At 31.7% G+C, this 17862-nt stretch overlaps 1 protein-coding gene across 4 annotated transcripts in view; it reads right to left on the bottom strand.

Moving 5' to 3' along the window:
* The window catches only part of LOC147828914 (regulating synaptic membrane exocytosis protein 1-like), a 97131-nt gene extending 82462 nt beyond the window's left edge, over nt 1-14669 (bottom strand). Inside the window, exons 1-3 of one of the 4 annotated variants that reach the window (XM_087207737.1) lie at nt 14464-14659; nt 11322-11409; nt 3369-3481 (exon numbers count right to left, since the gene is read on the bottom strand). In XM_087207737.1, the coding sequence (XP_087063863.1) occupies nt 3369-3449 (81 nt within the window). In that variant the 5' untranslated portion in view covers nt 3450-3481; nt 11322-11409; nt 14464-14659. Of the gene's footprint in view, nt 1-3368; nt 3482-11321; nt 11410-14463 lie in introns of all 4 variants that reach the window. The other 3 variants (XM_087207738.1, XM_087207735.1, XM_087207736.1) reach the window with 3 other exon arrangements.
* Nucleotides 14670-17862: the final 3193 nt, after the last annotated feature.

Below are 17862 nucleotides of genomic sequence, written 5' to 3'. Positions count from 1 at the left end.
AAATTATAATGCGTTAAATTTCCTATTGAACAATGTAATATTTTAATGAAAAGAATTATATTTTGAGGAACATGATATCCTCAGGAGGAATTCGCACTGATCATAGAATAATGTTATTGATGGGTGGAAAGGCTCTTTTTATAGAACTGCTGTTTTTAAAAGCAAGAAATAATAAGCACTTGGGAGCTACCTAAAAAAGCCATCACACAAGTCTTACATGCTCTTTCTGGGTTACAGAAACATAAGCCCATTTTAAAATGTGTCTAAATATGAACTCACCCTCCAATTATCAATTTCAACCCATCACTGAAGCACATAACATGGAATAACAATATCGAAAAAAATAGCAAGGTGACACATTTCTGAAATACCAAAGCTGTTTCATGTCTTTTCAAAAGCAAAATTAATACTAATTCCTTACTCAGGGTGGATATTGGGGTTATTTAATCTTTTAAAATAGATACTGGGTTTTTAAAAAATCTCAAAAATGATAATCATCTGAAAAAGTTTTGCCTTGAAAAAAAATCTAGTTCTACTGGTGGTTAGTTAAAAGTATTTTTGGAATGGTTAGTTAATTTCAGACTTGGTAGAATTTTCAACTACTGTGTACTGCTGCAAAAGGAGTCAGTAAAGAAATAAAGTTCATATTAATCTACATTATATTCATGACAATGCCACCACCCAATTATAGCAACAAAAAGGGATATTTGCAAAATAAATTTACAATGCTTGGTGAAAAGGATAGAAAGCAAAAAAGACAAATTTTCAAGTATGTGAGAACATTTTAAACTGAAATGGCTACTAGAATTGTTTTCTAACATCTCATTAATATGTAAATTTTTATGATTTTATGTATCAATGTAAAATTAAATTTAAAAAAATTCTTTTGGAAGAATATGAAAAGTAGAGTTATGGACAGTGTGTATCTTTTACTTGAGATAAAATAAAAAACAGCTATTCACTTATTTTATCTTACATACTTTCTTGTCCTACATTCTTACATGTTTTTAAGATGCTATATCTTTGATGACACAATTGATACTATCAACTATAATTTTAAGAGCTACAGTCATAATCAATATGCTCAGTAAAAATAACAGTGATATATTTGAAAGTAATGGCTCTGTAAAAATACCAAATGCAGTGATAGAGGAAAAAAGAAACAGGTATCTATGCAGAGGAAGGAAAGGCAGAATACTGAGGTGTAAATTAAAAGCAACATGAGAACTTTAAACTAAGCCGAGTAATGTGCATTTCAGTGACAGAAGTAGTAGAAGAAATTGCTTCACAGAGCGGCTTTACTAACTGTGGAAAAGCACCTCTTTCACTTTGTGCTGCAGCATTCATAATTTTGGAAAATAGATAAGCTGCCTGAAACACAATAATATATTGAGGCCTTTTCAAATTCTAAACTTCTCGAGCCAGAAAACTGGCACCTCATAAACAAGAAAGACTACTTCTGATTTACCAGGTCTATAAGAACTAGTGGTGGATTTCAACCTATACAGCATTTCCTTGCATAGAGTTTTTGATTGACTGATCAATGTTTAGAAGTACAATTCAGAATAATCCCGAAAGGCTTTCACTATTTCATCCTAATTCTTTACTTACCTCTTTCTCGCTTCCTATCCTGGCCTACCTCCCTTTGCTGTTTGTTCTATCTGTTCTCATCCTCTGGCATAATGCTGAAGAAATCAATAAAGCTTTAATGAAGCATTTCACATTCAAAGAATCTTTCAAATAAGTGTATCTAACTGTAGAAGAAAAAAGAAAACTCTAATCATGATGCCTTCTATTTTGTATTGCATTTGTACTCAAAGAAAACAAAAGTCGTGATGATATTCTTAAAGAAGACAGACAAGTAAGCTAATTCTGTGGTGATACCATAAAGAATGAACTCCAGAGAGGACGTATGGAGCTGGATCAGCAACTGATATTCTGCTTACTTTTTTTCTTCCTGACTTTACTTTTTAAAAAGTCGTTACAGACTCATTCAGAGTTGGGATTCCGGAATCACAGTGACCTCTGAGTGCCTCAGTTGGAAATGCTTTTGCATCTAATTTAAGTATAAAGTGACAGATCATAGCCAATACAGATGATCTACGGCAATACAAGTGGTAAATTACATTATGTAACTACCTCTACTTTTTGTATTAGTTATTGAATATCTGGTTGTATAATGAGCAACTTCCAATATTAAAAAATAACATGTAAATACCGAATAGTTTCTCTAGTGTGAGAAACTGAAAGTGTAAATAAGGATTAAAATGATTAAAATGAATAATTGATAATTTGAAGTAGGAAAAGGTCCAAAGGTATAAGGGTGGTGGGAGGGGAAGGGGAAAGGGAAGAAGGGAAAGGAAAAATTATGAGAAAGAAAAAAAAAATGGAAACAAAGTCTATGTAAATAGGGAAGGGTGGAGGGGGTAAAGGGCGCACAGGTAATGGGGTAAAAAATAACCAAAAATGTATCAATAAAAGAATTTAAAAAAAGGTTTATCTAGGCCATATTTCAAGTTTAAAATGCAAATAGATTTTCTGTGATCTATTTTAAGCTTTCAAAATAGGTTTTTCTACTCCATAGTTCTAGCTAACTATATTGATTTAGTGCAATTTTAATTTGATTTCTAATAGGTCATTATTTCCAAAAGGGCTTCTGTATTTCAAACTAAAACAAAGGGTGACTAACAGATGCCACTACTTTGTACCTTTTTTAAGACTTTTAAATAAACCACATAATGTGTGCAAAATTACTTCATGAAAAATATTCTCTTAATTAAGCATATAGATATTAGTTGGCAATTTATAAACTCCTTAGTGTTTCCTTAGAAAATAATATTGAAATATAAATTAAATACTGACAGGCACTTGAAATTGTGTGACTTTCAGCTTCTAACAGTTTAGATCAATTGCTTTTCTTAGTAAAGATAGATCAATAAGAAATCTCACATCATATAATTTTTGTCATTCAGGAACAAATCTCAATAGTCAACATCAATACCACCAGTATTTAAGATTATAAATATATACCTTAATATTTTAAATGCAATATTTAAATGATATTTAAGAAACAAAATGGTATCTTATGTCTGTGAATTTGACTGACAATCATTGTGACTTAATACCAAGTGTTTCTATATTTTTAGAAAAATTATTATATCCAAGTAAAAAAATAACATTTCAGTAAAGTTGTATCTTCCAGAAATATCAAGAGGAGGGAGAGTTTTTTTCAGACTTTGGAAAAAAATTATTGTGTAAGACTATCATTTAATGATTACTTATCTTACATAACTCAGTGCTTGCTACTCCTGCCTGAACACCCACTGTATGTTTCTAGAAGGGTATTTGTTGGATACTACTAATTTTACCTTGGAATATTGCTCGCGATCAAGTTCTTGACTAGAACCAGACCCTGTTGTCTGCTTAAATCGATGCACTTTCATTTTCATTTGTCTTGTTCGCTCCTCCACTACTAAGCTTGCTGCAAAAACACACAATGGAAGCCTATTAAAACACGTGAAGCACCTTTAGGAACTACATGGTTTATGATTTCAATGCTTTTGAAATGACTTCAATTAAATAAAATTTGGAACTAACATATGATTAATAAATTTTAAAAATGTCAAATGTACATACTAGAAACTGTTAATCTAAAGATGAACATGGATCAAATCACACAGATGGAGACAACAAATGTTAGTAACAAAAGATTAAGCACCCTCTTTTTTCAACTGGTGTGAAATATTTTCAATTCCCTTCACAACTAATTATGTGAAAGCAAATTTAATTGTGAAATATGTTTTAATTATTAGTTTACATATATAGCATGTACATATATAGAGAAAACGAATATATGCACACTTAACACATCACACATGTATGCACAGGCTCACACGCGTGCACACTCACTTAGCACCCTCAGCTAACACTGGTGACCTAAACACTGCTGAACTGATCATCAGCTACTTTTTTGAAACATTCTTATTATATCATGAATTTCTACCAATAGCTTATTGTGAACATTTGCCAACCTAAAAATAGACTTACTTAGATTACAAGACAAAGCAAGCTTTCTGTTTCTGATGACTCTGAACCCTATATATAAAGTTCCTGTTTTGAAAACAAGATGCATTATTTTTAGCGCTTTAACTTATGGTAATCACTGTGTTCCATTTAACTCCTTATTAACCACCAAAGTAGCATGAGCCATTGTTTGGAGTGCAACCTTTGCAGCCTTCAATAAAATGTGAATTATTTCAAGACAGAATTCATCATGAGCAATATAGCTTAAAAAGTCTGCCTTTAACCTTCAAAACAAATGCAAAGGTTACTAAAAAATATGTTTACACATTTATTCATTTTGTAATATGAGAACTAAACCATAGGGCACTCTACCATTCAGCTACTTCTCCAGTTGTTTTTTATTTTTTATTTTGAGACAAGGTCTCACTAAGTTGCCCAGGCCAGGCTTGAACTTGTGATGCATCCGGCACACCATGCCAGCTGAGATTTGTGTGTGTGTGTGTGTGTGTGTGTGTGTGTTTGTGCCGGTGTATACACACAACTGTGTACATGTCTACATATGTATGTGGGGGAAAACTTCCTGGTGACTGAGATGGTAGGGCTTCTGTCAAGGGCCACTAGTGGTTTTTAAAGTTAGTAGAAATGCTGATATACCTGATTGACCTGACTGCTTATTTCACCTCTTACAAGGAGTTTATAAGGCATTTGTTGATAAATTTTTCTCTTTTGACATTTAAATGTGCTTTACCATCTTGATAAGTAACACTTATACCTACTTTATAAACTTAAGCAGATTAGTAACATTTATTGAGTGCTCAAGTACAGATTGATACAGTCCAAATTAAATACACAAAGTCTGAAATTTGTCCCTAAGCGGTTTTCTTCTTTTTGTTTTTGTACCAGGGATTGAACTCAGGACCTTGTACTTGCAAGGTAGGCGAGGTGCCACTGAGCTAAATCTCTGGCCCCACTATGTGCCTAAATGTCTTAATCATATTTTTAGCACCAGATTATTAAATGTTTCATTGTGGTGAATTCAATAAATCAAACAAGCCATCTCCATCATAGTTATGTGAATTAAGCAATGACACAGGCTTGCTTTGCAAATGCTGACTTCAGAGACAAGAAATGGTGATCGAAGGAAGATGGTTCAATGGAAAGCGTAGGAAAGCAGAAATTTATTAATTACTTGACAAAATATAAAGAGTCAAAACAAAATGTTACGTGAGGGTAATTAAGAAGTGACACAAAATTACTGATTATGCTATAGCTACAGAAAGCCATATGCAGTATAAGATATGTGAAAATATCAGCTGTCTTCTGCCTATGGTGCAAGTACCTCTGGATCCCTAATCAGCCACTGCTACCAGCTTTGAGAGAAGCAAACGGACTGTGATCAGTTATTCTTTACAATTAAAGTCTAATGCAATTCAAAGAAATCTGATTTTCTAAAAAAATCAACTTTAAATGTTAGCTCAACTCTAACAATTTTTGACATTTATTCTTTGATAGCTTTGTAACATTTAGCATTCTGTAGTTCTGAGGGCTGGTGATTACCCAGGCGCTGACAACTATTTCCAAGAGCTGCTGACTTGATAAATTTTGAACCAGTTCCAGTGAATGTACATTGTGGGCAAGACAACACCTCATTTCTCTAAACAAGATTATTTTAGCATAGGATGTGGCTGCATCTCTAACTTTATTTTGCAAAACTCAAAACTGAATCAGGAGAATAGAGTGGTAACCTACCAGAACAAAAATAAGTCATACTGTTTGAAATGACTTCACTTTTACTTTTCAGAAATGATTACTATACTATATTTACTCCCAAAGAAGGTAAAGTTACTTTGAAATATATCAAAGATTTAAAAATCTCCAAATTTATATTATGACTCAACATCATCAGTGGACCCCCTTGATTCTCAAGCAAAACTGTAGTTGCTAGGTCATCCTCATTGCTCTTGGATTACAAGAACAGAAGCCAATTCAAATAGATTATTATTTACCTATTAATATTGAAAAGCCAGATAATTATGTATTAGTACATACACTTTCACAGTATTTTTCATTATTCCTAATGATGTATGTTCAGTGCTCTTTGTAAAAATAATTGCTTGAACAAGAAAATGCATCTCAGCAAAAGTTCTTTCATAGTCCCTGGAGAAACTTCAGTGTGAATGTAGAAACTCTAAATTTGCCAAAGGTTTTGCTGTTTTCCATTTTATTTCTCAGCTGTATATTGTGGAATAAAATAAAATTATTTCTGGATTATAGATACACAAACTAAATAGTAAAACAAATTTATCAAGTAAAATAGAATATTTATCACAAATTTGAAACAGAAAATATGAGTCCATTGACATACACAATTTTAGAAAAAGTGTTATGACTGCATCCTCGGAATGTAATTATCCTCAATTATAAGTAAAATAACTACAGCTTACAGAACTCAAATATTTTACTTTTAAATGAATGATTACTGACTAATGTTTAAAATTTTACATTTTATGAATTTAAATTCCAATAGCAAAATTGAAATATAAAATAAGATATTTTCCAATTTGCTCCCAGAACATAGCATTAAATTTACACTTAAGGAATATTCTGAGTATTAGTAGTACCGAAAACTAACAAAATTTCTAAAGTACCAGTTATTCCTTTATAGAAAGACTTTAAAAAATAGGGAATTTAAAAAAAATTATAATTGTCCCATATTAGAAAGTTGAATATTCCCTCTCATTTTTATAACAATGCAATTTCATTTAGCATTTAATGAAAATTTAGCTTACTTATAATACAATCATAAGAATGTTTAATAGACAATGTATGTTAACTACAATTATAGACAGCATGATACTATATGAAGCAATTTATCTCATCTAACACTAAAGGTTGATTAAAATTGCAATTTTATAAATATTTTTCTCAAGGCCAAAGGGTCAAAATATTTGCTATAAGCTATAAGCTGAATGATATGTTTCATGCTGAATAAACTGCCCTTTAAAAAGCATGTATCAATTTACTAACACATATTTTAAAAGATCCCTATTATTTTTGTCAACTTTACATTCAGTACTCTTTCCAAATGCTGGCACTTCTTTCAGATGAATCTATATATGTAAAAAATCAACTCAACGTAACAAATTATAAAACTGGTACTTAGTTTGAGGAGTTGATTTAAAACACTACTCTTGCAAAATCATTTCTTGTCTTGTAAAACACAAGCATATAAACAACAAAAACACCTGATTGGAGCATGCAGGTTAAGAAAAACTAGTTATAATTTATAAAAGACTCTAATGTGTTATAATTTTCTAATGGAATGAATTATATAGTATTAAAGACTCAAATTAAAATAATTATTTTTCTTTTCTTGCCACATACTTTGCTAAGAATTTTTAATTTACACAACATTCACAAAGGATTTCAGTTCATTCAGTTATCAAGGACCCATGAGCAAAGCTGGATGATCTTGGATGAATTTATGAACAAGCTACAATCGTATACAAATTTTGTTTGTGCCAATGTGTACTTTTTTATGTCTGTTTCTTTCATAATGTTAAGAAGGTCTATGACTAAAACAGTATTTTTGTAAAAGCTTAAGAGTTTGTGATAAACATTCTTTAAACTATTATTGAAAAGTCTCCATAATGTTAACTCCCAAGAGAATGTGATTATCTGTGAAACTTCTTCTATGTACCAGACATTTATAACATACTTTAAAACATTATAAATATTGCAGTTATTGATAATTTAGTCTCATTATAAACATTAAACGTGCATAAATATATTCAAAATATTTTTCATGAATTTACATTTATATAAAAATGAATCCTTTCTGATCTCAATGTTCCTTAAGTCTTTCATAGTTCTCTCTATATAGAAATGACTATGAATTTGAAATGTTTGAGTGTTTGTGTTTGGATAGAAAATATATATTCACATATCATTATTTTTTCTTAAAATTTTCAAGTATTCTTGGTAAAATACACTGTAAAGAGAACAGAAGGAATAAAAACTTCTATATTAAATACGTTAAAGTAAAAATATTACAATATTTTCTTTTTAACAAGTTTAGCTAGCTCGTGTTTCTAAGGTGACACCTGGTGATATCTGGACAGGTCAGGGAAGCCTATCTGTCTATGATGTAATATCATGTTTTATGAATAACAAATTAATCCTCTGCTCCCTAACTGTGTGGGGCATTGTGTAGTACAGCCACACCCTTGCTCCAATGCATTGCTCATTCATAAATGCCTGGAAGTCTGAACGTTGTCATGTAGAATGAAATTGCCTCAATTACTGACAGGTGAGAAAATAATTCATTCTCTGGAGTACTATTTTAAAAAAATAACTGCAATGATAGTAAAAAATCAATACAAGAAACTATAAGATAGATATTAAAAAGTGACAAAAGAGAAACAAGATTTTGATAAATGAGCAATATTCAGTATAAACTCTACAAAGACCAAATAGAAAGACAATTATAAAGTATAAACATTGTATCAAGTAAGTGTTTTGCTATTTCAAAAGTTAAAAACACAATAGTGGTCTCTGCTTGCAGCATTTTAGACATTAGATAAAGAAGAATTGTTAATATGGGTAAATATTACCCATACACATAGAATCAATGTGGTAAAATAGGAAGAACTTAGGAATGGGAGTTGACTAGGTTTAAATGAAAAACATAGACCCATTACTCATCACTTTCTCAATACTCCTTCAGTCTGTTCCTGACAGAGTATACTCCTTCACACAGTTTTATCTGTGAAGAGGACAGTGGCTCAGAGTAACTTCTGTTGTAGTTTATCTTATTTTAATAAGCTGCTGTTAAACTATTTAAAATGTCTTTTCATTTGCAAAATGGAAAACTACAGGGACTTTGTCTTTGGCTCTATTACCTAACTTACAGTAATTTTAATTTGCCAACTTACCAAAATGATATGTGTTAAGGAAAAAAAATAACTAGTTGTATTTTACATCACTATTTCTATTGCTTTTTAAGTTAAGAAATGACAGGTTCCTTAATTTCCATCATTAATGTTGGAGTCACTGTGTAGTGCGACACTGTGGTATAACACATCCCATTTCACATCACTCATCCCCAAACACACACATACACTATACAGACAAGTCAAAAGTTTAAAATATTTTGACTGTATACAAATGGTCAAGCTCCGAGTAATTTTCCAGAACAAAATGCAGTTCAATAGGCATGGGCATAACTATTATTCCAAGATGTTTTCCTTGTGCTCTTTTATAATTTTCTAGGATATTAAGGCTTATGCAGTAATAATATAAGCAATCAAATAAAATAGAATACCTATCACAGAAAGAAAACAATACATGTTAAATAAAAATAGCACACTTAGGAAATTTTAAAGAAACAACCTATGTTTGCTATAGCTAACTGAAATGGTGTATCGCCACAGTTGAATTACTACTCAAATCTCACTGCAGCTAAAACCACAAGACCACATCTCATTTTAGCATGTGTATTTCCATGGAATTACCTAAAACAGAGCTCAGGACTCCCAAATCCAGATGTCACTTGTCATTTTCAAACCTGCCAAGCTCCAGAGTAAAACAGAACTCTAGTTCCTGACTGATAAACTTAGGCTCTTCAGAGAATCTGTCACTGACCTTAATCTTAGGTGTTTTTCAGGGTTAAATAGCTTTTTAAGACATTTAGATTATGAGGAGGATGAATACACACCTCATTCGATCTTGAAGAAGAGCCATCCATGTAATAAGACCTCTCTGGGGATAACAAACTTGGTATTGAGGAGTTATTCTGTTTATACCAATGACTTGTTTATGCCTTATTTTAGAGCACTACACCTGCAACACCAATGGCAACAAACTATCTTCAAAGGCTTTCTGTTGCCTAACTTCACTAAATTCAACTGCAAGTTTTTGTGTGTATCTTCCCATGTTTTACCTTATTTGGGAGACATGTACAAAAACATTAAAAAGCACATCAAGGAGCCTGTCCCCAGTTAGGCAGTGGTTGCCTTCTGCTGCCTTCTTTCCTCAGCACTTTCCATACAAAACTTGGGATGAAAGGGAAAATAATGAACTCCCTTAACTGGGTGTATCTTGTAAGTTCAGGCTTGATTATTTGGATTAAATCTTTGGAACCTTGAAAGCCTATGATACTATAAAAAATAAACACATATGGATCAGCTGAATGGGACAATCAAGTCAAAACCATAACTTCCAAATTCTTATGTTTTGGCCAATTACTCCCATAAGGCCCCAAAGTTTATAAAGAGAAGGCTAGAATGGCAACTACATTGGATTTTAGGGGGGAGTGGGGGGGAGACAAGGGGGAGGGATAAATCAGACATATGCTTTAATGGAGCTATAAATAATTATTCATAAATATTCATAGTTAGTGTTCAGGAAAAGCAAGCCTTGGAAGATCAAGAAATATGTGCCTTGATTTTTTTTTCTTTTTTTCTTTTTTTGCGAGCTGGGGCTGAAACCCAGAGCCTCGCTCTGCCATAAGCTATATCCCTCACCCCTAAACTTTGAAAATCTTAACCTACTATGGCAGGAAATGACTCACGTGGCCCAATATTCTATCTACCAAATAATATTAAAATGTAAAGCAAATTGAAATCTTTGTCACAGAGACTTAATGTTGATTCTGAAAAATACACAGATTACTTATTTTAACATAGATCAAGTACATCATCTGTTCCTATGTGCTTCCTCACCATAATATACTATTAAAATAAGTGTTAAAATAGCATTTCTAACTCACACCAAATAAAATTAGTAAAATTTATATTTTCAATATTTATATGAATTGTACCTAATTAAGATTAATGGTCAATAGTTCCATAAAAATTATTTTGAATAACTTAGCATCCAAACTGTTTTGCCAATATTATATTGAAAACCACAGGTAATTTAGTTGAGCTTTTATTACAATAATCTACTACTTAAAAATATAGTTGTCTAGAGACAATCCTTCAATAGCTTCTATATGATCTGACTGCAATAATTATTGCATATTTCATTAATGAACAAAAAATAAAAGCAACAAAATGCTACTTATTCTTTGTTCCTGTTGAAAAAACCCCTTGCACTCTAATTGTCTTTCATTACCCATGTGTACAAGTTACACATATTTCATAATAAAGGGGATTTATACTGGTAGAATAGCCGGTGTGATGTGTTTGCTATGATTCAAATTAGCTTCCAAAAATCAAAGAGCTAATGCAATTAAGAAATATTCTCTAAAAGGCATATAAATTAGAAATTTATTATGATAATAACATTTTTCTCACCTTGAAGCCATTTAATTTCTGGTTCAGTTTTGGTCTTCTTATATCATTATTTCGATGCCCCCAAACTACATTCATGGGCTCTTTAAAACTGTCCAAGAAATGTAGCAGAGAGGGAAAAATTGGCTTACTTTTAGAATGAATAATTTAAAATAGGCCTACAAGCAGTCTGTGAAGACTAAAATGATATGGTCTCTTAGCTTTCAACATAAAAGGAGTTAAAAGGGTAAATGAAGTTGTGTGAACATTTATAGTTCTTCAGTTAACTATTCAAGTCCAAAAATGTGTTATCTATTCGAATATACTGCATTTACTTTCTAAGTTGCACAGTAAAAATGCAAAGAGCAATCCAGGTATAGATTTCACAGAGTGGTATAAAACTGGGTGACAAGAAAATAAGAACACTCAGTGAGCTTCTCCAACAACCCTGGTGTTAGAGGGGACATACACCTGTCAGCAGCTCTGTTACCTTAGGCATTCCACTTAATCTATTCAATTTTATTTCTATAAAACACAGGTCACTGTAATAATGCTGCAGTGTATGCACAGCAGTTACTCCATACACGCTATCTGAATGCTGGACAGCCTATAGACCAAAGGAGTTAAGAACAAAGACTTTGTAGGGAGGCTCGTGTCTAGTTGTCGATCCAACCACTCACCAAATGAATGACTGGTAAGGGGCTATGTTTTAATCTTTGAAAGCTTTAGATTTTTCAGGTGGAAAAGAAGGATATTTAGTTATGTCTCAGATTGTTGTGAAAATACAACGAGAGAAATCTTTAACACACTTAGCTGAGTTATCAACATATAGAAAGTACTCAATAAATTCTATCTGCCATTAATGAAGTTAACAGCATTTTATACTTCTCTTATGTTGGAATATTAATAGATTGGTCCTCCATAGTTAGGGTGACAAACTGTGCTACTTTCCCCAGAACCGTCCTGGGTTTAACACTGAAGCCATGTATCTCAGGAACTCTCTTGGTACCTGAAAAAGTGGGAGCATTGTTTTTCTGAAAATTCATCTATAATCCAACCCAAAAAAAACCAAAACCCCTAACTGATGAGCCCCTTGGCCTGATTGGTCAGCTAAAAATGTTGTGTCCTGGTCCTCATTTTTCCAGGGAGAGAGCATTCAGGCTACTGAATTCTTCAGTATTATAGATTCTAGAAACAAAGGACTATGGCTCAGAGCAGTGGTATTTCTATGCTGTGAACCTTGTCTTCCTTTTGGATATAGGAGCCTAAAATTTAACTTTAAAGAAATTTTTTGACTTGCTGCAGTCTTTACTGCCACACGAGGCAGCTAAACTGTGCTTCTTTAAGTCCTAGAGGAGAAGAGTAACACTGTCTGCTGCCATATCTTGCTAGAAACATTCTCAGTCTTGCCTCTTCAACTGTTTCTGGGCATAAGGTCAACTGCGCAAGGCATCTCTGCACTCCGTCTCCAAGGAAGGCTTGCAGATGATAGCACCTCTCAGCCAGCAGCCTGAGCTTACAAAGATGCAGTGTTTCGCTGTGTGCTGTAGCAGGGTCATGAAAGTACACATTTCATGCATATTTTACAGTGTATCACATGGATTTTTTGTTTTAATTATTTAATTATAGCTTTTGGCCAATAATAATATCTATGGATGAAGAATTTTTACATTTGTCTTTCTTTTGGATAAGTGAATTATGTCATGACACACTTCCAATATAAAATTTTTAAGACTTACATTACACTAAAATTTATCTTTCAAATCTAACTAAATTCTTCTGAATCTAAGAATAAATACACTTGCTGTTTTTCTACTTCTAAATGTAAAGCAGTTTCTGATACCTGAATTAACAAAGCAAGACAGCCATAGATCTATGTAAAATTCAGAGATCAGAACATCTTGATCTCATTGAATATTTTAATTTTATAAAATCTTTTACCTAGTATATCAGAAAAGATTCCAGAATATGTTTATCATGTGCCTGAATATAAATATAATTATATTTTTATAAATCTAGACTAAAATATGTTCTTAAATATTTGATTAAATATTATCTCCCATTTTCTCTTTGTAACACTGATACACATAACATATATGTAGACATACTAAGAGTTAAGGATGATATATTTGGAATTTGTGCTTATTAAAATAGACTACATTAGTGTGTAACGAAAGGAGGTCAAAAGTAAGAGGTCTCCATTGTCATCTACTATGCACCAGTGGTGTGAGTGGGAAAAGCTCTTTATCTGGATAAACTCTGTTTTCCTCAGTATAAGATAGGTAAGCTGCTGCTCTCAAGACTAAGTTGGAGGATTACAATGGGTCAGAGATTAACTTGATCAACCTCCTTTCAAATATCGTGAAAATGTACTTTTATTAAAGCCTTATATACTTTTAAATATTATTCAGAACAGTACTATATTAAGCTGAAAACTCACTCAAATATTTACTTATTAGGCCACTTAGTACAAGAAGCACAAAGTGTGTGGTTGTCTTGCAACCTACTTGAAACTCAAGTGCAAAGACCAAAAATAAAATGTGATCCCAACAACCACAAGTAGGAGGTCAGCAATGTATCAATAGAGCAGGCTGAATTATTTCCCTCTCTTATATTTTTCAGAAGGGTAGAATTAATGAGTATTACAACAAGATTGAGACCAAGAGAAGTAATACTTGGGTAGCTGCTGTCAAGATGTACGGTGGAAAAGGGGTCAGAATATTCATTAAGCTCTCTGCAAAGTAAAAACCAGGCATTTTCTGCTACTTTGAAGCAGATAATACCCTCAGTAAAAGGAAGAATTACATCCCTATGACAGCAGGTGAATGCAAACAAACAGAAACAAAGAATATGCTATACATTCTTACTACGTAACATTAATACATAATAATAAAATTTTCAAAGAGAATTGTTTTCTAGCTGTTGGTATGTATAAATAAATTTTGAGGCAAAAACTTGTCTTAGTTTTAAAGTAATGTTTTTTCTCTTTGATGTGAAGTGTGCATAATGTGAAAGAATTACTACCAAGTGCCTACAAAATAATTTCAGGAAATAACTATGTGTCAAATAATTATGCTCATTATTTTCAATAAATATTTATATTGTGCTTGTATATTTATAAAAGAAGAGATAATATTAAATGTTAGAAAATTGCATTAATATTTACCTTTTGTGGAAGAGTTATATTTTTCTTGTTCTTCAATGAATTAAATGCACATAATGATGGAAACAAAAGAAAGAAATCAGCAAATTTATAGTTAGACATGGAAATATGAATCAACACAATGGTATGAATAATAAAATGCATAACACATAATATGACATGATAAATTGCAATGACAAACCAAGTCTCAAATATGGTACTAAAATCAATCAAAGAAAGAATGAATACAGTAATTTAAAGATTTAAAACAAAAACATTGGATATTAATATTTTTTGGCATTTGTAAAGTATATTCCACATTAGTTTTTCTTGCCTTTCAAGAATTATACATTTTAGCACCAATTTTACCAAAAAAATTTTAACTTAAATTCACTGTTTTTTTAATTGTAAGTATATTTAAAATAATCCTTACTATTCACAACAAAAATTTTATCATAAGAATATTATTTCATATGTTTAAAATTTCATCTGATAAATAAAAAGACCCATTTTTACTAAGTAGTGCACATTTTAACATTTTACACATGGAAAAACATAATTTCAAGAAATAGCTACCTGTCAAGTAATTTAAACAATCCTTTTTGTCTTTCTCCAGTTAATTATATTAAAATACTCCAAAGTCAAATTACTTGGTTGTTAAAGTCTTCATAGACACTTCATAAAGATTTATATCTATCTCCTTCCTGGCATACTATTTACTGAGGAATCTGGTCAATCTAGGTACATCTGAAGAGGAATAGGTACCAGATATAATAACGGATATATACAGCAACTAGAACACTAATTTTTAATTTATGAGTGATCTTCAAATGATTCTATGAAGACATCCATTTGAGTACACATACATGGACACAAATCAGGTGGTTGGCTTCAGGAAATCATACAATTTTTATTTTTGTTTTTTAGATGGGGTTTTACTGTATTGCTCAGGGTGGCCTTGAACTCTTGGGTTCAAGTGATCATCCTGTCTCAGCCTCCTGAGTAGGTGGGAGTATAGGAACTCACCACTGTGCTTGGCTAAAAAATTATACATTTTATAAAAACAATTACGTTGGATTTAGCTTCGCTCTATGTAAGACCTAGACTGGAATACAATGTTGAAATGCAATCAAAGAGACTTTCTGAAGTCTCTGCTCTCACTTTCCACATATTGTTAAAGTTACGTAAATTGTAGTCTACTTTTCCAACTACTTTATCTCAAAATCTGATTACAGTCATCTCTTTGTTTTTCCTATAAATCTACTCTATAAATCCAGACTTCAGGTATAAAATAGGTGAACATCCTCAATTTTTAAAAGAAAGTTCAAAATGCTTTTTTTTAAAAAATTAAGCAAACATATCCTTTAAAATGCTGTCAGTCTTTAAAATAAGTGATACATTGCTTTTATGGTGTATAGAAAATCTCATTTATTAGAAAAACCATGTATTCAAACAATCAAAATGTCCCAGTATAAATCCTAAAAACAATAATGTAAGTAACTATATATGGAAAATACTTGAATAAAATTATTTTATACATGTATCAAGAAGTTCTACCATCATGTGAAATATCTGCTCTTACCAATCAGTTATGAACTCAATTATCTTTTAGTAAACAGAAAACTACCCTTTGTTAAAAATCAGACAAGACAATCAGAAGGAAGACAAGTCCAGTACAGGCTTAAACAACTGTGAATAAACTGCAGTCAGTATTAATCTTCATAGAACATACAAGTGAATTTTAGCAAATTATATCAAAAGAAAATTACTAACATTTTTCTCCATCCTTAAGAACAACCGTGAAATCATTCTTACAATTCACTGAATAATGTCTCCTGAATCAAAATTAGAAATCAACTTTTGAAAACGTATTAGCTATCATAGCTGTCGTGTGAGCTGTTCAGTTTGAAAGAGACCTGCAGTACGATGATGGCAGACACCGTTATCATTTACCCAAAGTCCCCAAGTGCATTTAACATCATAAATTATACTGCATTGTTTTATTTCTAAAAGAACCCACAGCATAGTCATACATGCTTGTGATCACATTTGTAAAAGCTTTATCTCTTTAACTTTTAAAATCATATATTTATTTCAGGAACCTCAAATAACCAAAAGAGTTCACTAATGTATTTGTGATACTAAATATGAAAATAATGTCACTCTCGGTCATTCCCTTCTTCCCACCTCAATTCAATCCTCACACATTGATGATTTCTCTGAAAGACAACTGTGAACAGGAATATCATAAATAGTTACATTGGTATCAACAGAAGAACATGAGATTTTTTAAAAATAAAAACTAAAATCCAAGTGCAATTCAAGTGATTTGGCACAAGCAATTCTTACTCCTCCAGAAGTAACATAATTTTAATCTCACTCTGTGAGAATTATATGCAATACCATTATATGCTTTTGAACCTGTACAGGGTTTTACTTGCAACTGTAGGAAATGCAAAGAATTTTAGGAACATAGGACTTTTGAGTATCAGAGTGACCCAGTAATATTCAGTATAAATACCAAATTTGTGGTTCTTTCAGTTGTGCAACAGGAGTTCATGCATGAATAATTCAAACACACACCCACATTTTTGTAAAAAAAAATCATCTGAGTTATTGCTAGTTTTAATAACATTATGAATAATCTTCTCAAAATGTTCCCAGAATAGTTTGTGAAACATATGAATTGATATTCCAATAAATTACCTGCTGTTTTAGAAAAGAGAGTCAGAGTTTAACAAAGGATCATATTCTCCTGAATAACTAAATGGATGAACTAAATGGATACTTGAATAGCAAACCTGAAAAACTAAAGCATGATGTATGACCAAGAGATATGATTAAAAAAACGAATCTAGAGTTTATTGTACCAATACTACCCTATTAATGACTTCAAATCTCTTTAAATCTACACTAATTTTTCTATAATAAAATATTCTACAGGACAAACTATTCCACATGGCTCTTTGAAACAATGCATTTATCTTCTCGGATCTTCAACATTTCTAGGTTATATTCAGTAAAGCATTTCAATTATGTGAGAAAATGTGCCCAGCACCCTCGATATAGAATGAAAGTTTTACACCAGCAACAATGAACACTGTTGAAAAAAAATATTTAATACTTTAACCTTCAAGTAGCTTAAGGATGAAGATTTTCAATACACGTTTTAAATATAAGAAGTCCACTGCATTTATTATACAATCTGAAATTAGATACTATTTTAGGATTTTTAAAAAGTCCCCAATAAGAGATATGTGATAACAAATACTGATACATGTAATTTCATATCCTGTGAAGTGGGTCATAGGAAAAATGCTGTATTTAAATCATGTAGCTCAGGTAGTTTAAAAATACAGTTTTTAGTTTCTACACTCACATCACACACACACACACACAATGTCTCTCTAGAAAAACAAAATG

This window comes from Heterocephalus glaber, unplaced genomic scaffold (assembly GCF_053883595.1).
Source record: "Heterocephalus glaber isolate CG9 unplaced genomic scaffold, H.glaber_assembly_v1.0 deba00000818, whole genome shotgun sequence".
NCBI classification, from domain to species: domain Eukaryota; kingdom Metazoa; phylum Chordata; class Mammalia; order Rodentia; family Bathyergidae; genus Heterocephalus; species Heterocephalus glaber.
This window is presented reverse-complemented; position numbering and strand designations above follow the sequence as displayed.